This window comes from Ambystoma mexicanum, chromosome 9 (genome assembly GCF_040938575.1).
Source record: "Ambystoma mexicanum isolate Mex_15411 chromosome 9, UKY_AmexF1_1, whole genome shotgun sequence".
In the NCBI taxonomy this organism is placed as follows: Eukaryota; Metazoa; Chordata; class Amphibia; order Caudata; family Ambystomatidae; genus Ambystoma; species Ambystoma mexicanum.
Genome location: NC_090931.1, coordinates 1463219088 through 1463242593, shown reverse-complemented (window position 1 = coordinate 1463242593; position 23506 = coordinate 1463219088). Strand labels below are relative to the sequence as shown.

At 48.8% G+C, this 23506-nt stretch overlaps 1 protein-coding gene across 2 annotated transcripts in view; it reads right to left on the bottom strand.

The window, feature by feature from the left end:
- PTPRN (protein tyrosine phosphatase receptor type N) overlaps nucleotides 1–23506 on the bottom strand; it is a 488337-nt gene that overhangs the window by 235021 nt on the left and 229810 nt on the right. Inside the window, exons 7-8 of one of the 2 annotated variants that reach the window (XM_069616889.1) lie at nucleotides 1702–1833; nucleotides 813–847 (exon numbers count right to left, since the gene is read on the bottom strand). In XM_069616889.1, the coding sequence (XP_069472990.1) occupies nucleotides 813–847; nucleotides 1702–1833 (167 nt within the window). Of the gene's footprint in view, nucleotides 1–812; nucleotides 848–1701; nucleotides 1837–23506 lie in introns of both variants that reach the window. The other variant, XM_069616888.1, reaches the window with a different exon arrangement.

Below are 23506 nucleotides of genomic sequence, written 5' to 3'. Positions count from 1 at the left end.
GGAGATGCGTGCCCTGTGCCCCATGGGATACCTTTCCTAGGTGCCCTAGTTTCTGCCTGGGGGGTGTGCCCTGATGGTTGGAAGGTGGACTTTTCCACGCTACAGCTTTCCCTACAGAGTTAAGAGATCTGTCGGGTCCGGTTCCTGGGGAGAGATAGGGTGTTCGGGTTATGCTGTTCTTCTAGGCTCTCAGCCATGTTCGTTGGGAACCTTCTTGAAGGACTGCTTGGTGGCCAGTGTGTGACAGTGATCATGCATTGAGGGCCAGAGGGTTCTCTGAGGGTAGTCTTTGCTGATGTGATGCATGTGCCCAGATGGCCTCACTGTGTGTGGCTCCAGGCAGGTGGTGCAATTCTCTTCTGTTAGAAAAACCGAGTATATTTTTGTAGAAACCCTGCCCCTTTGTCTAGTTTCGTGCATCACAAAAGTGCCTTGATCCAGGTCTTAAAGGTGCACCCCAAAAACTGGCTGTTCCGGGCCGGAGGGGAAGGTCTTTGACAGGCAGGACCCACCGTAACATTGTACTGAACTCACCACACACCTCTGTACACCGTAATCCTGACTTATAACGCCCCTTACTGTTTAAGTATCCACAACTCGCCATTCCTGGCATGGAGCACACCCTACTACTTGAGTATATGGCAATCACGCTGCTCTGCCAATACACCTCCATCCTGATCCATTCCTCTCTCTGAACCTTCATGTAGTTCTGCTGGGGTACCTCAGCCCTAGCCAGCAGCACCCCCCATCCGTCCCCAACATTACTTCCCGCCCCAGGTGGTAAGCACATGACAGTAGTTTCTATGACTTACCCTTTTTAGTTTTAGTCTATCTGTGTCAGGTGCATCTGTTAAAGGAAACAGTCACATGTCAATTGTAATGTTACATGTATGAAGGGGCAGCACCAGCCAGATTCAGAGAAAAGAGTGCACACAACTAGGTTCTTTGCATCAGGAAACGTGAGCCTACTCTCACTGTTACCTTAACCACACTCCCACCCTCACCACACTCTCACCAGCACTGCTCATCTACTCTACCCCCCTGCCTGTGCCATTTTATGCCACTTCTTTCCTTTGATCACATTCCCGCTCTACCCAGCTCACTCCTCTGGTCCCACACTCTTACTCTTCTGGATTTCCTCCCTTTAGTTACACCCAGACACACTGTTTTTTGTTCTCTACACCGGGGGTTTGCAACCTTTACTTGCCAAATGTCTGGGACTACACCTCCAACCATCCCTAGCCAGAGCGGTCAATGGTGAGAGATCCTGGGAGTCGTAGTCCAGAATATCTTGAGAGCCACAGGCTGCAAGTCCCTGTCCAACACCCTCTTGCCCTGGAGCAATTTATCCGACCACATGTCTTCTGATAGTCCCTTTCAAGCACCCGCTTAATTTCAGAGGCTTATGCTGACTGATGCTGACCATAATGGTGACCCTGTCCGATGGCATGACCTTCACTCTCAGCCCACACCGCTCCCTTCCCTTTGCAATCTTCCCTCTCTGGGTCTGATGTCTGTGTCTGCATCCCTTGACTCCTGTAATCTGCTCTTGTGTCATCACCCCTCCTCATCATACTGTACTTTGCAGTCCTCTTTTCATCTCAGTGGCATCTCCACCTGCTTGCTCAGCTACACTCACTGATCTGCTCTATGATCAAATGTCCCTGTTTTTTGGGATTGATTCCTGGCACAAGAACTCACCCGGATTCCTGATCCCTCCTGACTGCAGGAGTTGCACCAGTACTGATAGACTGTCCATCTGCTGGTCGCTCAGTTCACGTAGGTCGACGCCATAGTCCGCAAGCACGACTGCCAGTTTCTGGACGGCTGCATCTGCTGGAAGACAGCACAACATGTTCTGTGACTGGATTCTATGGAGGGTACGCAGGGCACGCGTGTACTGTATAATTAATCGTCATGCACTTGAGGGATGAAAAGGCCTGTGGAGGTGTTTTAGACCCTCCCATGTGAATGTTGAATTTATCAAATGAGAGGCTTGTAAGTAAAGTCGGAGGAGGGGGTTTAGGTAGTCTTCCAGCACCAAGGTGTAAGCGGTGGATGGAGATTGTTATATATTTGAAATTTTCCAGTACCACGGAGAGAGTGGAAGAAATGAAGAAACGACCCACCCATCCCACCAGGCAAAAAGACAACAAGGACTTCCTTTCAAATACTCGCCATGGAAAACCTGACAAAGACCGTAAGACCCGTATCAGACGACATCTTTCCAGACGCCATCCTCAAGAGACTCCCCACAAAAGCCTCCACCCTATTCTGGCAATCAACCGATCACTCACTCAGGGCACCTTCCCACACCCTCAAGACTGGACACCCTCAACAACTCTCCACTTGCACAAGAAGCCCATACCGGACCTTGATGATACAGCAACTGCCGCTGCATCAGCCGCCCTCCTCTCCTAAGCAAACTTTAAAGTGCCATAACTGCACAACTTCACTCACACACTGATGCCAAAAGCCTCCTCTTAATCAGGTTTAAGGGCGAGATGTAGAACAGAGGCAGAGGCATCCTATGCATCCTCGATGACTCGAACTATTGCCTTCTGGCACTCCTTCATCTCTCCACCGTCCTGCTCAGAGTAGATCCTCGCGCCCTGAGCAACAAACTTCACAAGCGCATGGGCTTCAGAGAGAACCTCCTCCTCTGGTTCAGCTCCTATGTTGAAGTCAACAAGGATGCCACCAACTCACCATCTTCACCCATCACCTGTGGAGGAGTGCCAGAGCGATTCATCCTCTCCCTTTTGCCGTTCAACCTTCCTCTGGAGGAAGTAGGAACCACTGATAAACAAAGCACAATCTGCCTCAAAGAAGAAATTCACCATCTCAGAGCCTGATCTAGGTAGGCATGACCTGGCTCTACCTCAAACTGAACCCCATCAAGAAATAATTCCTGCCCCTCACAAACCACATACCAGCACCCCCACCTCTAGACCTGGCTGTCCGCCATGAGGCTTGAAGGCTAAACCGCATAGCTGGCACACTGCACAGATTCTCATGGATTCCAAATAGACAGCGGATTCTCGGTCTGCACGACAGTGGCAACTTGCCGGCATGCAGAGGGGCAGCAAGAAGCATGCCACCATGCCGAGTGCCACACTGCTGGAAGCGCCCAAAGGATGCTGGTGGCCAGATAGTGATGGCAGGCAGTGGAAGGGGCCAACAAAAAGGTAACTGGGGAGAGTTAGATGGAATAAACATTGAGTGCGGTTGAGGGAGTCATGAGGTTGGGGGTCATAAAAGAGGGGGGGGCAAGGAGGAACCCTCTGAAAAGAATGGGCCAACTATCATATCATCATAAATAGGCAGTGGAATTTAACGCAGCATTGAGTAGGAGCAGCATGGAGGTGGTAGCATTATGCTGCTGGCATTTGGGGCTGGCAATGTCCGGGAGGGTGGTGTCGATCGGACTTCTATCCAGACCGCCAACTTTCCTTCCCAACACACAAAGAAGACAACTCAGACCTGAAGGTACCAATTATCCCTCCTGCAGCAACATTAAGTTCTTCAAACCAAACACAAGCTGCAGATCCACCACAGAGGCCCTAGTCCAACATCACCAAGACAGAGGACACGCCTTGCTCACCAGCCAACCCACCACCATAGTGCCTATGAGGAGCATTCTCCATGCTGCTGGCTGCCTCATCCAAGGTCTCCGTGAATACAAGCACATAATGCCCACACTCATTGAAGTTCAATGGCTACCCCTACGAGCACACATGGCATTCAAAGTCAGCTCCCTCATATACAAAGCTGTCACCACAAACACTTCCTCCTACCTGGCAGATGAAGCCGCCCTCTCTGGAGGTCAGCGCATCTCCAGAAGTCCCCACCTGGCCAGACACGAGCAAGAGAATTGCAACAATGAAAATACAGGTAACAAGCAACACCGTGACCCTCAAAAACATCAACATTAGACTCGCTGCCATCCTCAGGCAATTCAGGATAGAAACTAAGAACCTCCTATTCAAGGAGCACCTTCTTCACACTCCGTAACACACCCACCAAACCCACCCAGCCCAGTATCCTTTCTGATGCCCACCCTCTGCCGCCCATTCACTATTCCACCCTCGCAGCCAGTCTCAGCACTGTTACACGTACCCCACTAACTGCAAATGTTAACTGTTTCCAACTACCCCAAACAGTATACCTGTAATAAATGTCACGCTGTAAGGAGTGCCATGCCCCGCAACCACCTAATGCATGCCTATCAGCCCTACTGATGGGCAGATTCCATTGCTTCCTGATGCTTGGCTGGTGCCCAATACATACCCACAATTAAATGCATGCAAAGGAAGGTCTCTGCCTAGGGACCTCGCCCTACGCAAAAGGGAGTTTTAGAAGGCTAGTGGGTAGTGCATGTGTTTAAGAGTTAAGGAGGGGGGCAACGAATTAGAATATGTGTGAGTGACATAAGGAGTCAAGTCAGTTGCAACACGATGATAAATAAGGAGCACAGCAGAGGACTGATGAGCCGAACCAAAGGAAATTCAAGCAACCTCCCAAATGACCAAAGCAGAAGTCCACTACAGCCAAGGTTTTCCCTTGAAGACCTTTGATGTGGACACTGATCAATGCCCATTTCCCAGGAAGCTGCTTAATGCACTCTGGCAGAGAGTAGCAGCACCCCTTGGTTCTGTTCTAACTGTATAACTGTTAGGTCATAAAAACAGGTTTTGCTTCTTTTGATTAGCATTTGTAGCCCCCTAGCCTGTAATGCTGTTTTTTCTGTGTCCTGTCTGATTTTTATCAAATGTGTTTTTTTCCACACCCCCACCAAAGACTACAAATCCATTTTTAGATGCACTGTCTTGGTTGCCCAAATGTCTCCCAGGGCATTTCTCACTTGAAAAAGTGGAGGCCAGACAGAGAGACCGAACCAGGGTCTACCTCTGAGGCTAGGCCTCTTGGGTGGATAGTCTATAATGGACCGCTAGTGGTGTCTGGGGAGTTGTGTGCCCCGTGCCCAATGGGACAGCTTTCCTAGATGCCCTAGTGCCAGGTTTGTCCAACTGCATGCCTCGTGGGCCGGAAACATGTCAGATTTTCAGGACACCCCTCATTAATATTCATGAGATCGATTTGCATATAATGATTGTAAATATATGCAAATTCCTTCTTTTGAATATTAATGAGGGGAAACTAAAAATCCGTCAGGGTGCTGGATCTGGAGGCCTAGAGTTGGACAAGCCTGCGGATGAGCCCTGGTGGCTGGAAGGTGGTATGCCTAACAGTACCCCTGGGTGCGTTTAATTGATGGTGTGGGCATGCGAGAGACCCACTTGGGCACAGCGGGAAAATACAATGTGCAAATTAGAAAACTGCTCCGCCAACCACGGGAATACGGCAGCTCCATGCCACCCACTGATTCTAATGCCGCCCACATTGGTATTCATGCTCAAAGGAGGGAATACAAAGGGCTGGAGGAAATTAGGGGCTACAGGGCCATAGTACAAGCCAATGGGGGAGAGGGAAAGCGGTGGGGGGCATAAGGGGATAAATGAATGCTCACACTGGGGAGAAACTAAACTGTGAATTGCTGGCAAGACAGAATGACACTTTGAGCTGCAAACACCATCTATGGGAGGAAATAAGGGTGGGTGCTCAAAGGGGACTTGTCGCTTGATTGCTCTTGGTCTGGGCTACCTTTAACCTGGAGTTTAATAATGTTTCCTAGGTTTGCAAGCACATGCCTACCTCTCAGCTGCTGTGAGGCATCAGCTTTTGCTGAGATGAAATGACAATTTCACAATTTCTGAAAGGCATTGCATTGGCATAATGGCACAACACAAGAGGTGATGGCTGGAAGGTTTAGAATGAATCCTAACCTCTGGCATTGCTCTGGGCAACTCTCCAGACCATCGTTATTCGCCTGCCAAGCCATTAAAGAAGGGGAAAGACCACATGCAAATCAGGCTAGATCCCACCCATAAGGACATACTAAAAAACGAAACACTGGAACAGTTTCTACTTTCAGCAGAAGTTAATTATTTCCCTGAGGTAGCAGGGCTTTAAGCATGCCCATTGAAACATGTAATTTGTTCATCAATATAATTAATGTGATTTAAAAATAATCTTTTTTCAGCTTTTTGTATTATCCGGCAGTTTTTACAGTTTAGGTAGACGCCCCTTTCGAGCCGCTGGAGCGCTTTACGCCTTGGCAGCACTTTAACATGTGCAACAGGCTACAAAGGCGGTTCCATGTCATTTCATTGTGGGATGTTTTTCGCTGTATTTGTTACCGCGATTTTTTTATGAAAACCTCATCAAATGTTTTTTTTTATTTTTGGGGGTTCCCCCCACCAATCCCCCATCCCCTTTCATTTTTTTTTATATATATCCCCGTATACTCACACCCAATATATGTATTTTTCCAACCTGCCCCCAAAAAATGTGATTTTCGGCGAAAAAAATCACAGTAAAAAACCCAGCGAAAAAACATTCTGCGTTGAAAGGACGTCGTACCACAAAGGCAACACGCAAAATAGTGGACAAGCCAAGCAGCCTTTATAGAAAGTAAGGGGCAGATTCTCAAAAATGAACACTAATGAAAAAAGCTCAAAATTCTCCAGCTAAATCCTCCACTGCAAGGCCACTAATGGGCGGAAGTACTGTTCACAGTAATTCCAACAAAAATCGCCATGGAGGCCTATCGACTACACAATCGGACTAAGCGTGTTTTACTACCACTCGTCATCCCGCGGTGCATCCACAGGACACGGGAGTGGTGCCAGTAAACCAAACCCGTAATCAGGCCCCGGCACCAGGATTTCTTCCAATAGGCACCAGCGCTACAGGGTCCCCAAGCCTGGGCCTGAGTGATGACAGAGTGCAAGTACGGGAACGGCGTACCCTTTCGTTCACGCCCACTTTGACCTCTGCTGCAGCCAGGGGACGCTAGGAACGACCTATGAAGGCCCTGCACCCCTCCGTGAGCCCTCGTGGATTCCCAATGGCTCCACCTCGCGACGCTGCCGCAAATGCTGGAGCGTTTGTAGGGCGGAGAGGAAGGAAGGTGGCGGAAACGCAAGTGGAGTTCCGCGCAGTAACTCCCATGAATAGAAGCACGTTGACGTCCTATCGTCGAGGCCCCCTTCAGTTCAGATAGCACGGCCCAGGAGCTTATCTGTGTGGCACGTGCCGCAGAGGCGTCTGGGCTGAACGCACTAGTGCGTCAGCAGCAAGAGGCAGCCATTGGCATATCACCTACTTCCGTATTTGCAGGGGGTACTTCAGTGGGTGGAACAGGCAGGCACGCTGCTTATCTGAAGGGCCAAGCCCCGATAAGCCCTGTGTGAGGGCCGCAGCACTTGGCTGTCACAGGGAACCCTGGACTGGAAAGAACAAAGTGCTGCATTTTTAGTTTTGGCTAGTAGGGGGCACTGCACGGCTGCCTGTGAGGCAATAGCTTTGTCATGGGAAGGGAAGGTAGAAGAGGGATGGGGACCCACCGCCAATGGGGGATGTTTTACATTCGTGTCCGCCTAATGACTGCCCATGGTCATGCTAGTTCCTCCGACCAATGCAAACCACTACCTGCCCCGCCCCTTTCACAACAGACATCCAGTAGTTTGCTTTGAGCTAGCTTTCCGCTTCTAGGGTGATGCAGGCGTCTGGAAGGTAATGGGTTTTTTGCAGCTGTAAACCAGCTCTCGGTGTAAGAAAAATGTCTCAAACAACTGCTTTCAGCCACTTCATTTATAAGCAGTGCGTGTGCCCTTGCATTTGTGCGCTGCACAGAATTTCTGTTAAACCAAGCATTGGCAAAGCCAACTGTTCTGGCTTTTATACAGTCATTAGACGGGGATTTTCCAGGTACTGGCATACTAAGCCCAGGTACTGACACCATTTGCCACCTGCTGCCATATTACGGCCAGACAGTACCATTAAGAAAGTGTTTGCAAATGGTCTATTCCATTACTACACAAAAGCCAAACCTGTTGGCTTTGCCAATGTTTGGTTATGAGGGGGCGGGGATAGGTCCTCAAAATGAAATTGGTGAATTCAAGGTATGGTCTTAGAACCTTAACGGGCACAAGGAATGGCCTTGGTGTGGTCTCAGCCTCTTCCGGAAATGTAATCATTCTGTGGGTTGTGCAATAGGTGAATAGGTTGGTTAAGTGGTAAATCACCAATAAGCCGCCCACAATTCATAGACGTCTTATCCAGTAGCAGCATCATTTGGCCCCAACATGAGGGATGTTTGGGTTCATAATGGCAGAAAAATCACATTGGGCCTCATTACGAGTTGGGTGGTATCTCGGCGGTAAATCAGCCGAGATACACCCCAAATTGTATTGCCGTTAGCAGCACTTGTTCTGGCGGTATTACAGCTGCATTACAAGTGGCAGTAGGCGATGTTAGACCCCATCAATTGGACTCCATAGGACCCCCACAGGAGATTTTGGTGATGTTACAACCAGCGGTAATACCGCCAGCAGTAATACTGCTGAATTGGCCGATTGTGGGCAGTAAGGTGGTGGAAATACCTCCAGCTGCTGGCTGGAGGTATTTTCTCCACTTTGCCCCAAACTTGTAGTTGGGCGGGACAGTAATGCAGCGGTAAATGTATTACTGCATCATTTTACTGCACCACCCAATTTATAAAAGGATAGACAAAGAAAATAAGCTGGTTGATACTGTACTGCACCATTATGGCTTTCATCAAGCCTGATATTACTCTGTACTATATTCTACATAATACACGGCTTCCTGCAATATGTAGTAATCTGCTTTCAGTGTGTGACATCACCTCTTGGAATGTTTAGGTGGAATGTTGGTGTGCAGCGTTCTATGAGTGACGGTTAGAAGTTAGAGTGAAGAGTGAGCGGAGAAGAAGGTTGTGGGGGTGAGCCCGGTGTTCTTACCTTGTTATCTTGTGTCCCCTACCATCCCTGTGTCTTGAGGAAGAGTACTGGACATGGACAATAAAGGAACCTGTAACTTACCTGAAGTACTGGAGGTCCACTTTGTTACACAATACCTGTAGACAAATTGTGAAATCACCCGACCTGCAATAAGAAAACGGCATCACAACTGCTCTGTAATCAGTTACTTTGTGAGCTCGAGATCAAACATCTACGTGTTCTTGCTTATTTTCAAGCTCAAAACAAAAGTTTTTAGAAGCATTTTTTTGAACCGATTGAAATATTTTTCTGCAGCGCATTAAAAGCTGCACATGAGTTGTTTCTTAATCCAAACAGATTCTACTTTGATTTAGAACGGAAACTAGAAGATCTCTTGATACCCAGTCATTACATAGTGGTACATAGAAGAGCGGACAACAACACCGAAAAACACTGAAAAGAATAAATAAATATAAAAAGGGTAGTGGGGTAAGGGGTTAAAATGGGTCCGGATGGGGTTGGGGTGGAGTTATAAGGTTGGAAAATTGGGGGGCTTGGAAGGCGGACTCCCACTCCAAATAAAAAAAATAAAGAGCAATACAGTGTTTTTCGGTGTTTTGACCGCGATGACATGTACCACTCTGTAATGACATTAAGCAAGAGGTCAGGTATTAAAGGGGATGATGGTGTGTATCCATGCATTATGAGGAATAGAATGTTCCCTACCGTACGTAAAAAGGATATTATAAGTCGAGCAACAGCTTACACTTAGGTGCCGCTGGTCGCCGGCATGCTATTTTAAACACCCGCAAGTCAGAGTGAAATTGTGACGAGTAAAACTAGGTGAAAACGCCCTTCCTCTTCACTTTTATTCTCCGCTTTGAGAGAAACAACACACTGCCTGCAAGTACGCTTATAATGGATTGCAATGGAATCCGTCTGCTCGTTAGCAAGTGCTAATGTGAGGCGGATTCATTTGGAATTCGTTCGTTTACGCCGGCAGGAAAATCTCATGCAGACGTACAAAGAAGTGCTCCCCTGAGACGGAGGAGGCAACTACCTAGGGGCTCATGTTCCATAGAGCCGTACTGTGAATGCAAGGTGTAAAGGCCTTGAGTAAGGCTTTAACGTCTTGCATTCGCATTACCGCTCTATTGAACATGAGCCCTGGTGAACGCTGCTGCTATGGGTCCTTTCTTCTAATGAGCCGTAACATGAACGCAAGTCGTACAATCCGTGATTAAGGCTTTAATGCCTTGCATTTGCGTCATGGTTAATTTTCATTCATTTGTATGGCGGAGAGGAGGGGGGGAAGTGCAATTTGCGCTTCTGCCGCATCTCTTCTTCTCCGCCATACAAATGCTCCAGTATTTGCGCCGGGTGGATTTTCATGGCGGCGCAAATGCTGGAGATTCCTATGGAATCCGCCAGCTTTGTGCATCATCAGCATAAGACAGATGGACCCAATAGGGATGCATTGTAGCCTCTCACTGCCATGCGAACATGGCAGGGAGCGTGCACAATGACAATTAAACCCAACCCCCTAACATGCAACCATGTTTGGGCGGGTGTCATTTCAATTGGGAACACTACTTACCATGCAAACACGGCAGGGAGCGTGTACCAGAAAAGCGGACTTGTTTTTCCCGGGGAGTCCCGGTGGACAGATATTTATGAAGTTCCACTGTAAGTATAGGGACATGAGTGCAGATGGCATTTTCCAGGGGTGGCCAAGGCCCCAGGGCACCCATGTACTCAGTGCCCCTGGCGTGTACAATGACAATTAAACCCTCCTTGACATGCTTGCATGTTGGGGAGGGTTTTCAATTGGAAACAATGCTTACCATGCAAGCAAGGCAGGGAGCGTGTACAATGACAATTAAACCCTCCCTGACATGCTTGCATGTTGGGGAGGGTTTTCAATTGGGAACAAAGCTTACCATGCAAGCATGGCAGGGAGCGTGTACAATGACAATTAAACCCTCCCTGACATGCTTGCATGTTGGGGAGGGTTTTCAATTGGGAACAATGCCTAAGCATGGCAGGGAGCGTGCACAGAAGCACACTATCGTCTGCATAGGACATCCATGCAAGTGGTGAGTTCTCACATCTTATAGGGAAGGAGAATCAGTTGTCCAACGCCTCACCCAGAGCGGACACGTAGAGGTTGAAAAGCTCATCGGTGATGGAGACCTAGCGTAGTATGTATCTCCCTTGAGTCAAGCCCTATTTTACTTAATCTGACCATAACGTTTGAGTCTTTGTGTAACATTGTTATCATTCTCAGGAGGCCTGGAGGAATGCCCCACCTCTGTAGTCTTCGCCACAGAACGGCCTCACCACCATGTCGAATACGGCACTAAGATCTAACATGCCAAGAACTCCGGTATGTTCTCCTTCTGTGATCCTCTTATGTGGAGTAATGACAATACATGCCCATTAACAGATGTACCCACTTCTCGCCTGAAGCCCGATTGCTTCCTTCTTATTCTACTTGCACACACTGCCCAGTCAACCAAATCTCCACGAACTAGGGATGCCAGGATTTTACTTGAGACATGGAGTAGTGAAATGGCGCGGTAATTGTGTGGATCCATTCTGCCGCCCTTCTTATAAATTGGGATTATGTGTGAACTGTGCCATGACCGAGGGATTCTGTTCTCACCGACAATGTCCCTAAATTAGGAGGGTAGCATCTTAGCCCAAAACCTAGGCTTTTCCTTGAGTAGTAAATTAGACATACTATCAGGCCCCGTGACTCCTGAGTTTGTAGCTTTTTGTATGAGTTAGTCTATGTCACCTGTGTCAAAAGGTCCATTCCATGATGGTAAATCGGCCCAGTTGTTCATATACGTTTTAGTGGCGGAAACTTTAAACTCGTCTACGTACATATTGTACCAGACCTCTTCAGGAATCGAACTGTGGCTTGTTCCTATGGGCACAGTATCTTTTATCCTGATCAGTGACAAGAAGTTGCTTGATTTTTGTTTTAGAATGATTTTCAGCATAGCCTCACTGTCTCTATTTAGCATATCACTGTTGTGCAGGTTAGACCAATTTTTATAACTCTCTATGATCTTTTTAGTGTCTCGGGAGGATAGCTGAGGGGCAACATGCTTGCCTTGGAAGCAGGACGACACGGAGCAACACAGGTTCGATTCCCGGGTCCGCGCTTAGAAACCTCTGGCTATTAAGCGCATTAAAAATATCATATCATAGTGTGCCTGATACATTCTGTAGTACCGAGGGACAACTCTTGCTCAAGCTTCCTTAAATCATCTCTCAAGTCCTATCAAAACAATGAGAGTGTGTTAGCAACTGACCAGTATGAGGATCCCCTCGCGAACAGATTTGAGGAATCTTGGCGAGGGTTCTCAAGATTCCCCAGATGAAAGTCAGATAAACTTGTACCAGTCAAGAATACTTGTGAGGCTATTTTGGAGAACGTTCTGCACTTGGCTTTAGACAATGAAATTCTGTTCCTTCCATCATTGATATGTAAAAAATATGAGAAAAGCCAACGCGTGTGAATAAGATGCCGATACTTTGGGATTTAACCCATTCATTACAAGTCGAAATATAAAGATCACGACGACCGATGCAAGAAGCCCTAATTTGATAAAGGCAAACCGCCGAAACACGTGTCATCAGTAGGGCACTTTTTTGAAGTACCATTAAATATGTACTGATGAAATTCAACTTGGCGCATGGTCTCCACGAGTATTTGTGCTTTTCTTTTGATACGTAAATTAGCCTGCTGAATATCTGCCTTATGATGCGTGAAACATATGTTTAGAGACAGCGCTTGGCACGCAAGCTCACTTGACTCTGAAAATATTATACTTAGGAACTCACATCTTTCTAACATAGCTTCTAAAACAAATACATAATCAATAATTGATTTGGATGTCCCTCGTCTCCAAGTATATAATACAGGGGTGTCCCCACTTAAAATCCCCATTTAGTTTACACATGTTCCAATCTTCAGGAACCGGGCCGATAGTGAGCCCGTATTCCCCACAAGATGTCTGCCTGTTATTCGCTCTATCATCCGATTGGGCACACCAACTGATGCATCCGGGCACTGAGTATTAAAGACCCCTCCCAGTATTATATTGTTGACATTCCCCTGCAGCAGCCAATCAGTCAACAAGTCTTTGAAATCATCCAAAACCTCTCCCAGTTTGTGTCTGGCGAGTTCCAATAGAGATGTACTAGCAACATCACATCCCTGGGCTGGCCCCTGTACGGGTAAACCTTTTAACTGAACACCGGCTACTTGGCGGTTATTGGCCATAGCTATTAGTAGCCCGCCAAAGGGTCAACCCACCGAACCTTTCCTGCCAGATTTTGATAAGACCACAAATCCATCAATTGAGGCTTGCCCACAACCCAAGTTTCTTGCAACATTACAAAGAACATATTATAGCTTCTCTCTCACTCCTTCTCAGCTCCCACTTCCCCATCCTTCACTCTTGTCTTACTCCTTCTCAGCTACGAACCTCCCCATCCTTCCCTCTTCTCTTGCTGCTTCTCAGCTCCCACTTCCCCATTCTCCCCTTCCCTCGCTCCTCATCAGCTCTCACTTTCCCATCCTCCCCTCTTCTATCACTCCTTCTCAACTCCCACTTCCCATCCTTCCCTCACTCCTCCTCAACTCCCACTTCCCCATCCTTCCCTCTTCTCTTATCCATTCTCAGCTCCCACTTCCCCATCCTTCACTCTTCTCTTACTCCTTCTCAGCTCCCACTTCCCCATCCTTTCCTCTTCTCTCGATCCTTTTCAGCTCCCACTTCCCCATCCTTCCCTCTTCTCTTACTCCTTATCAGCTCCCACTTCCCCATCCTTCCCTCTTCTCTCCCTCCTTTTCAGCTTCCTTTTCCCCATCCTTCCCTCTTCTCTTACTCGTCCTCAGCTCCCACTTCCCCATCCTTCACTCTTCTCTTACTCCTTCTCAGCTCCCACCTCCCCATCCTTCCCTCTTCTCTTACTCCTTCTCAGCTCCCAATTCCCCTTCCTCCCCTCTTCTCTCGCTCCTTCTCAGCTCGCACTTCCCCATCCTCCCCTCTTCTCTTGCTCCTTCTCAGCTCCCACTTCCCATCCTCCCCTCTTCTCTTGCTCCTTCTCAGCTCCCACTTCCCATCCTCCCCTCTTCTCTCGCTCCTACTCAGCTCCCACTTCACCATCCTCCTCTCTTCTATCTCTCCTTCTCAGCTCCCACTTCCATATCCTTCCCTCTTCTCTCGCTCCTTCTCAGCTCCCACTTCCCCACCCCTCTTCTCTTACTCCTTCTCAGCTCCCACTTCCCCATCCTTCCCTCTTGTCTTACTCCTTCTCAGCTACGAACCTCCCCATCCTTCCCTCTTCTCTTGCTGCTTCTCAGCTCCCACTTCCCCATTCTCCCCCTTCCCTCGCTCCTCATCAGCTCTCACTTTCCCATCCTCCCCTCTTCTATCACTCCTTCTCAACTCCCACTTCCCATCCTTCCCTCACTCCTCCTCAACTCCCACTTCCCCATCCTTCCCTCTTCTCTTATCCATTCTCAGCTCCCACTTCCCCATCCTTCACTCTTCTCTTACTCCTTCTCAGCTCCCACTTCCCCATCCTTTCCTCTTCTCTCGATCCTTTTCAGCTCCCACTTCCCCATCCTTCGCTCTTCTCTCCCTCCTTCTCAGCTTCCTTTTCCCCATCCTTCCCTCTTCTCTTACTCGTTCTCAGCTCCCACTTCCCCATCCTTCACTCTTCTCTTACTCCTTCTCAGCTCCCACCTCCCCATCCTTCCCTCTTCTCTTGCTCCTTCTCAGCTCCCAATTCCCCATCCTCCCCTCTTCTCTCGCTCCTTCTCAGCTCGCACTTCCCCATCCTCCCCTCTTCTCTTGCTCCTTCTCAGCTCCCACTTCCCATCCTCCCCTCTTCTCTTGCTCCTTCTCAGCTCCCACTTCCCATCCTCCCCTCTTCTCTGGCTCCTACTCAGCTCCCACTTCACCATCCTCCTCTCTTCTATCTCTCCTTCTCAGCTCCCACTTCCATATCCTTCCCTCTTCTCAGCTCCCACTTCCCCACCCTCCCCTCTTCTCTTACTCCTTCTCAGCTCCCACTTCCACATCTTCCCGTCTTCTCTTACTCCTTCTCAGCTCCCACTTCTCCATCCTTCCCTCTTCTCTCACTCCTTCCAAGTCCCACTTCCCCATCCTCCCCTCTTCTCTTACTCCTTCTCAGCCCCTACTTCCCCACCATTCCCTCTTCTCTCACTCCTTCTCAGTTCCCACTTCCCAATCCTTTCCTCTTCTCACTGCTTCTCAGCTCCCACTCGCCTTACTCCCCTCTTCTCCTACTGCTTCTCAGCTCCAACTTCCCCATCCTTCCCTCTTCTCTCACTCCTCAGTTCACACTTTCCCATCCTCACCTCTTCTCTCACTCCTCAGGCTACACTTCCCCATCCTTCCCTCTTCCCTCGTTGCTTCTCAGCTCCCACAAACCATCCTCGCCTCTTCTCTCACTCCTTCTCAGCTCCCACTTCCCCCACCCTTCCCTCTTCTCTCACTCCTTCTCAGCTCCCACTTCCCCACCCTTCCCTCTTCTCTCACTCCTTCTCAGCTCCCACTTCCCATCCTTCCCTCTTCTCTCACTCCTTCTCACCTCCCACTTCCCCATCCTCCTTTTTCGTTCCTTCTCAGCTCCCACTTCCCCATCCTCCTCTTCTCTTGCTCCTTCTCAGCTCCCACTCCCCATCCTTCCTTCTTCTCGCTCCTTGTCAGCTCCCACTTCCCCATCCTCCTCTCTTCTCTCACTCCTTCTCAGCTCCCACCACCCCATCTTCCCTTCTTCTTGCGCTCCTTCTCAGCTCCCACCTCCCCATCCTCCCTTCTCTCGCTCCTTCTCAGCTCCCACTTCCCCATCCTCCCTTCTTCTCGCGTTCCTTCTCAGCTCCCACTTCTCCATCCTCCCTTCTTCTCTCGCTCCTTCTCAGCTCCCACCTCCTCATCATCCCCTCTTCTCTCACTCCCTCTCAGCTCCCACTTCCCCATCCTTTCCTCTTCTCTCGATCCTTTTCAGCTCCCACTTCCCCATCCTTCCCTCTTCTCTTACTCCTTCTCAGCTCCCACTTCCCCATCCTTCCCTCTTCTCTTACTCCTTATCAGCTCCCGCTTCCCCATCCTTCCCTCTTCTCTCACTCTTTCTCAGCTCCTGCTTCCCCATCCTTCCCTCTTCTCTCCCTCCTTCTCAGCTTCCTTTTCCCCATCCTTCACTCTTCTCTTACTCCTTCTCAGCTCCCACCTCCCCATCCTTCCCTCTTCTCTTGCTCCTTCTCAGCTCCCAATTCCCCATCCTCCCCTCTTCTCTCACTCCTTCTCAGCTCACACTTCCCCATCCTCCCCTCTTCTCTTGCTCCTTCTCAGCTCCCACTTCCCATCCTCCCCTCTTCTCTCGCTCCTACTCAGCTCCCACTTCACCATCCTCCTCTCTTCTATCTCTCCTTCTCAGCTCCCACTTCCATATCCTTCCCTCTTCTCAGCTCCCACTTCCCCACCCTCCCCTCTTCTCTTACTCCTTCTCAGCTCCCACTTCCACATCTTCCAGTCTTCTCTTACTCCTTCTCAGCTCCCACTTCTCCATCCTTCCCTCTTCTCTCACTCCTTCCAAGTCCCACTTCCCCATCCTCCCCTCTTCTCTTACTCCTTCTCAGCCCCTACTTGCCCACCATTCCCTCTTCTCTCACTCCTTCTCAGTTCCCACTTCCCAATCCTTTCCTCTTCTCTCACTGCTTCTCAGCTCCCACTCGCCTTACTCCCCTCTTCTCCTACTCCTTCTCAGCTCCCACTTCCCCATCCTTCCCTCTTCTCTCACTCCTTCTCAGTTCACACTTTCCCATCCTCACCTCTTCTCTCACTCCTCAGGCTACACTTCCCCATCCTTCCCTCTTCTCTCGTTGCTTCTCAGCTCCCACAAACCATCCTCGCCTCTTCTCCCACTCCTTCTCAGCTCCCACTTCCCCCACCCTTCCCTCTTCTCTCACTGCTTCTCAGCTCCCACTCCCCTTACTCCCCTCTTCTCCTACTCCTTCTCAGCTCCCACTTCCCCATCCTTCCCTCTTCTCTCACTCCTTCTCAGTTCACACTTTCCCATCCTCACCTCTTCTCTCACTCCTTCTCAGCTCCCACTTCCCATCCTTCCCTCTTCTCTCACTCCTTCTCATCTCCCACTTCCCCATCCTCCTTTTTCGTTCCTTCTTAGATCCCACTTCCCCATCCTCCTCTTCTCTTGCTCCTTCTCAGCTCCCACTCCCCATCCTTCCTTCTTCTCTCGCTCCTTGTCAGCTCCCACTTCCCCATCCTCCTCTCTTCTCTCACTCCTTCTCAGCTCCCACCTCCCCATCTTCCCTTCTTCTTGCGCTCCTTCTCAGCTCCAACTTCCACATCCTTCCCTCTTGTCCCGCTCGTTCTCAGCTCCCTCTTCCCCATCCTCCTCTCTTCTCTCGCTCCTTTTCAGCTGCCACCTCCCCATCCTCCCTTCTTCTTGGCACCCAAGGACAATGAACCAAGTTATTTCATATTATTCTTTGAATGACTAACTGCGTTCATTTAGATGGCTGGCGATGGCGCTGAAACGAATGACACTCTTCCAACTCTGAAGGATTATCCGGTATAAGGAAGACTTACCTGTAACTCGTGTTCTCCAGAATGGGGTCTGGCATGGATTCACATGCTCATGAATGTTTGCTGTCATCAGGCTGGGAATCCTCGGTAAAATTAAGCAGTTTAGCTTTAAACAAAGAGCTCGTCACCTCTATAGCCTATCCGTGTGCTTTGGGTCAAACTGCCCCCAGCCAATGACACTTGTCCTCCTAAACTCCACCCGTGGTGGCCATGTTTAGATTTGGTAGCATACGTAAAGTGGCAGTATGATCAAAGAAGAGCCAGAGAAGACAAGTAGGCAGGGTTTGCATGTGAATCCATAAAAGACATGTGCAGAAAACAAAAGTTAACGGTTAGTTACTTTTTCCTTCTCCAGCATGGAGTCTTGCATGGATTCACATGATCATGAATAAGATTACATAGCAGTACATATTCACAACCACGGGAGGTGGCCAGGCTCGCAGAAGCAATACACCTTCAAATCCCTGTCGACACAGTCGAATTTTGAGAAGGTGTGCGTTGACCTCCACGTAGCAGCCCTGCAGATTCCAAGCAGGGGAACACCAAAGAGAAATGCTGTCATTGCTGCAATGGCTCTGGTGGAGTGGGCTCTTGGTCGGTCTGGAAGCGGTCTGTTGGGCAGACGATGGCAATGAATGATACAGCCGGAAAGCTACCTAGAGATGGAAGCCTTAGACGGGGCCTTCCATTGTCCCATAGGTCCAAAACAGATGAAGAGCTGAGGCGTCTTCTGAAAGTCCTGTGTGCGCGCCACATAGAGGTTCAGGGTACAAACAATGTCCAGCAAATGCAACACCCTTTCAACAGGCGAAGAAGGGTTTGCAAAGAAAACTGGTAGAACCAAAGGCTCCTTGAGATGAAAGTCTGATGGAACCTTCAGCATGAAGGAAGGACGAGTTTGTAGAATCACGTTAGCGGCGTGGAAAGACAAATATGGGAGCTTACAGAGAGGCATTGGTCGTGACTGTAGCCTGGTAAGGAGGGATCTGAAAGGGAGCCCCCCTGAGTGAGGTGTGTTAGACAACTGGTTCACATTCAGGGAGGCGTTGAGTTAGGCTTCAAAGTTTTTCCCGAAGTGTTATTCGAAACAATGTTTTTAACACACAAGAACACTTATTGGGGTCCACCTTTTCAGTGTGGAGGCTGATCCTTATTTTGGTACCATTTAATGGGTGACCTCAGAGGATAGATTTCACAGAAGATTCCTCATAATGTATGGGGGCTCCTGTCTTTAGGCATGGGGTGTCTGGGGCTGTTGCCCATTTCAGAGACAATTGTGTTGTTTCATAAGAACTTGGGGCCACATTTCAGTGAGGAACTATTTTTACTTTTTATTCGACCTTCATAAGAAGTGTGTGATCCCTGAGTTATACATCACTCGGTGATTCTTCAAGAGTGAGGTTTTCGTAGGGGAAATTTAAAAGCAACGAACTTCGTCCATAGTGCAGAGTTATATGGTGTTGTTCACAGGGTATCCCGGGTTGGTTTTTGGGATATCCTTAGTTAAAAAGTGGTCGACCGGTTTCGATGAATTTAATTGATCATCTTCTTCAGGACCTTGATTTAGGCTTGTCTCTATGAGATCAGGGGTATGGAAGGGGCATAGACACCATCATCCCTTTTACCTAAGAGAAATCAAACCGAAATGGGTTTTAAATCTTGGGGTCATAGTGATTCTTGAAGTTTTATTCTATAGTATTTTCTATTGATTTTACACAATTAGATTGATATATTAACATTTTTTGACAGTCATTTGGCTATTTGGGCTAAAGTGGACATAGAAGGCAGCTGGTAATTACCTTATATATATATATATATAGACGCTGACAGCCGGGTCTTTTTTGTATCATGCGTGACTCCAGTCCTGCAAGACATTAACAAGGTGTATTTTAGAAGACAATAAGCCTGCATGAGACCTTGTGGTGCTGTATCATAAGTGAGTCGTAATACGGTTATAGGGGTGTCTGGCACCGTCTGTTTTGGGGTTGACAGACGGAGCGCTATTGTGCGCTCATATCTCTGTATTTGCTTCCAAATGCACGTGCAGCTGTTGGTGTAGCGGTTCGCGGCACAGTGCGGGGAAACCATTTGTTCTAAGAAACGCCACTTTCTTGTGAAGAAGGGCCATCCCAGTCACATGCGCATAGGCCGTAGGGGGATACATCTGCCCTCATTCATGCGCGGTGAACAAGCCTACATACCTGTCCATAAAGCGTTGATATGCGCCCGGATGCTTGTAAAAATACCGATCGCGTGCGCGGCTGCTATCTCAATAACAGTTCGCGGACGTGCGCGAGGGGTCTTAATTCTAAAAGGGCCACGAGTGTCGACGCATCAATCGCGTTCGACCAGGAAAACACTCACCGTGTGTCACGAATGCTTGCTGGTGTCTGTGAGACGCCGGAGGAGTTGTTCAGTTTTTGCAACCGTTGCCCAGCAACAGCAGCATTTATACGTTGGCCGTTTTCGCTGTTGATGATCCTCATTTTGGGGGCCATCTTGGAGTGACTAGAGTTACATTTAAGGAATATGCATTTTAGCATAGGCGGTTTAATAGCGGGCTGCAAAAAAGGGGCTGGTGCAGCAGCCTTATTTTCTTTTAACTCCTGTATTCATTACGGCAATCCTTTTTAAGATACAGTGGTCTCGTTCCCTTATTTGGTTTTTGAAAAGGGGAAAATGCAAAGAACATTTGTTATTCTAAGCAGTGTCCATATTTTATTTATACCACCTACATATGTATTCGCCTTCTGTCTTCATCACGGGTGCTGGGCAGGGGACTGGGCGTAATTACGATTCCTTATTTTGGGTAGCTTGATGATTGTGTTATGTGTGAGGGGCGGGGCCTCAGCACCACTTGACTGCGGAGAGGAGGTTCCACATATGTAGGGGGTGTACATTATCATTTCTCAGGTGTATCCCCAGTAGAGGAAATCCCATATGGAGTTTCTTGTCATGCTTCTTCATCTCTTTTTTGAACAATATCTTCATTTCATTAGAGCCAGGCTGTTCCACTGGATTTCTTCATTGAGTCCATTTTTCTCTGTATTGAGTCTAAAGATCCAGAGTTGTTCTTGTTTCAGGAGCATTTTTCCAAAATCCCCACCCCTTTTGGGTGGGGTTAATTTTTCCAGGATGGTCCATGTGAAGTCTTCTTGTTTGTGACCTTCTTTCACGAAATGGTTCACAAGGGGGGCTGTCAATTTTTTTGTACAAATACATGATTTGTGTTCAATAAGTCTTGTTTTTACTTCTCTCGTTGTCATGCCTACGTATCGTAGGGTACATGGGCACGTGATGAGGTAAATTACCCCTTTGGATTTGCAATTGGTGAAACTCCTCTGTTGCCATGGTGTATGCCATCCGATCTCGATGGATTTGCTACGTGTAGTTTGGGCGCACATTGAGCACCCTCCACATGGTGTGTGTCCCGTTGGTTTGTTGGTTCCCCAGATAGTGTTCTCTGACTCATTGTTGCTTGGTTCTCTCATAGTGTGGACCAGACTATCCCTTAGGTTTCTGCGTCTTTTGATGGCAAAGGACGGTAGAGCCAAGGAGCTGGAGCCTGTATTTAAGATGGGCAAAGTTTTTTTATTTCTTTTTTGATGCGGTTGAACATGGGGGAATAGCTCATTACTGCTGTTATTTCTTCTCTTTTTTCATCTTTTTTGTGTTGTTGGAGAGTAATTTCTCTTGGTATATTTCTTGCCCTTTTGCATGTATCATTGATGATTCTTTTCGGATAGCCTCTTTTTTTCAGTTGTTTCTTGAGAGCTCCAGATTGTTCTTTGAAATCTTCCAATCTTGTACATGTCCTGCGATATCGGAGAAATTGACCACCATTACAGGACTTGATAGAATGCCTGATTGAAGGCGATCTTGTCTGTCCATGTGCCAGTGAACCGATGACACCTTGCATCGAGAAATTATTGGAGGGCCCTCCTCTGAAGCCTGCAAAAGGGGATCTGATGGATGCACGGGGACATCATCCTCAGCAGGGACTTGAAGGACTGGACTGTCACGACGGACACTGTCGACAGCTGCTGGACTTTCCACAGGATGGCCTTAACCCTCTCTTCAAGGGAGTCACCAGACACGAGATTGTGTTGAGTCGGGCATCCAGGAACAGTGCGTTCTGAGATGCCACCACACAGGACTTCGGACAGTTGATCGAGAATCCTAACAAAGCCAGAAGTTGGATTGTCTCTGCCGTGTGCTGGGCTGCCAGCGCGTGGGAGTGGGACTGGATGAGCCAATCGTTCAGGTAAGGCTAGACGTGGATTCCTTGGTGGCGCAGATATGCTGCCACCGGGCCAAGCATTTGGCAAACACCCTTGGAGCTGATTTGAGGCTGAAAGGGAGGGCCTTGAATTGGCAATGTCGTCCCTGAACAAGACGTAGGAACCTCCAGTGTTTGCGATGAATGGGGATGTGGCAGTACGCGTCCTCCATGTTGAGAGTTGCTAGAAAATCCCCTTCCTCCAGCTGGTCAACCACGTGTTGCAACGTGACTATGCTACATTTTGGGGATTTTAGGAACTTGAGGCGTTGCAAGTCTAGGATTGATCACCACCCTCCTGATTTCTTGCTTACCAGAAAGTATCTGGAGTGCACTACTGGAGCCCCGGAGGTGCTGAGGGAGTGGTTCTATTGCCTCTTTGCACAGCATGGCCTGAATCCCCTGTAACAGCTGTGCCATGTGTAGTTCTTGACATTTCATGGGTGGAATGCAGGAGCACTTGCCTTGAAATTCCGAGCATGCCCTGCTGAAGAATGTCCAGCACCCATTTGTCTGTGGAGATCTTTCGCCACTGATGGACAAAGTTTGATAGTCGACCTTGCACTGGGGTGCAGAAGTGGGGGTGAAGGCCTTGGGCCGGTTCAGGCCTGTTTTTGCATTTGCATCCTGGATGGGGGTGACAACGATGCAGGGTGCCTCCACCGTAGGCCTGGGAGTGACCCCTATAAGCCTCCTGGGTGGTGGAGTGGGAGGGCTGGAGATAGGGGATGGTGTGGCCTTTGGGTGATCTAGAGACTCTCCCCTTCAGGGAATGAAAGGACGGTCTTCTCTGCTGCAGGGTCTCCAGAGAACACGCCATCTCTGTGTCATTCTTGATGACTGCTTTTCCAAATAGGTTGTCCCCATCGAACGGCATGTCGATGACCTTGGTCTGCACATCTGTGTGGAAATTCGGGGCCTTCAGCCAAATTTGGCATCAGAGAGCCACACTATTGCCCATCTGGTGGAATCTGAGTCCACTATGTCGAGAGCAACAGTGATGACGTGGTCGGATGCTACTTTTCCTTCCTGGAAAAGGGCCATCCCTTTGGTCTTCTTGTCAGGCAGGAAGTCAAGGATGAGCCCCAGCTTGTACTACAGCTCCCTGTCATACCTTGACAGGATGGCGAGGGTAGTGGCAGCCTTAATGGTAGAGGTTGCTGTGGTAATGATGCGCTTCCCTGCAGCATCAAGCTTCTTGCCCTCCTGGTCCGGGGGCACCATGGACGACAAAGAGGGGTTGGAGGACTTCTTCCTGCTGGCAGCTGAAACCACTGAGTCTGGTGAAGGTTGAGACCCGAGGAACCTGGGGGCCAAATCTGGAATCCAGTATTTCTTCACGAACTGCTCACGCTTGGCAGGCGTGGTATTCGGAGCCTTCATGACTGCCAAGACATCCTCCCATATGTCATCAAATAAAGGGATCGATACTATCGTCTTCTTAGCGGCCTCCCTCAGCTGAAAAAGGAAGTCCTCCTTTTTCTCTTCTGGCACCAGGCTAAAGAGTTTGGCAGCTTTTGAGATGGAGTGGAAAAAGCCAATTTCATCTGGGGGTCGAGGCCCTGGCGGGTTCATCGATGTCAGGAGGTTACCCTTCCACGGAACGTAATCGTCATACTCATCCGCGCGAGTACCGGTGGTGTCTGTTCCAGCGTCAGTGTGAACTGGCTCCTCTGCCACAGGTGGCAGGGCCCCTAGCACAGGCT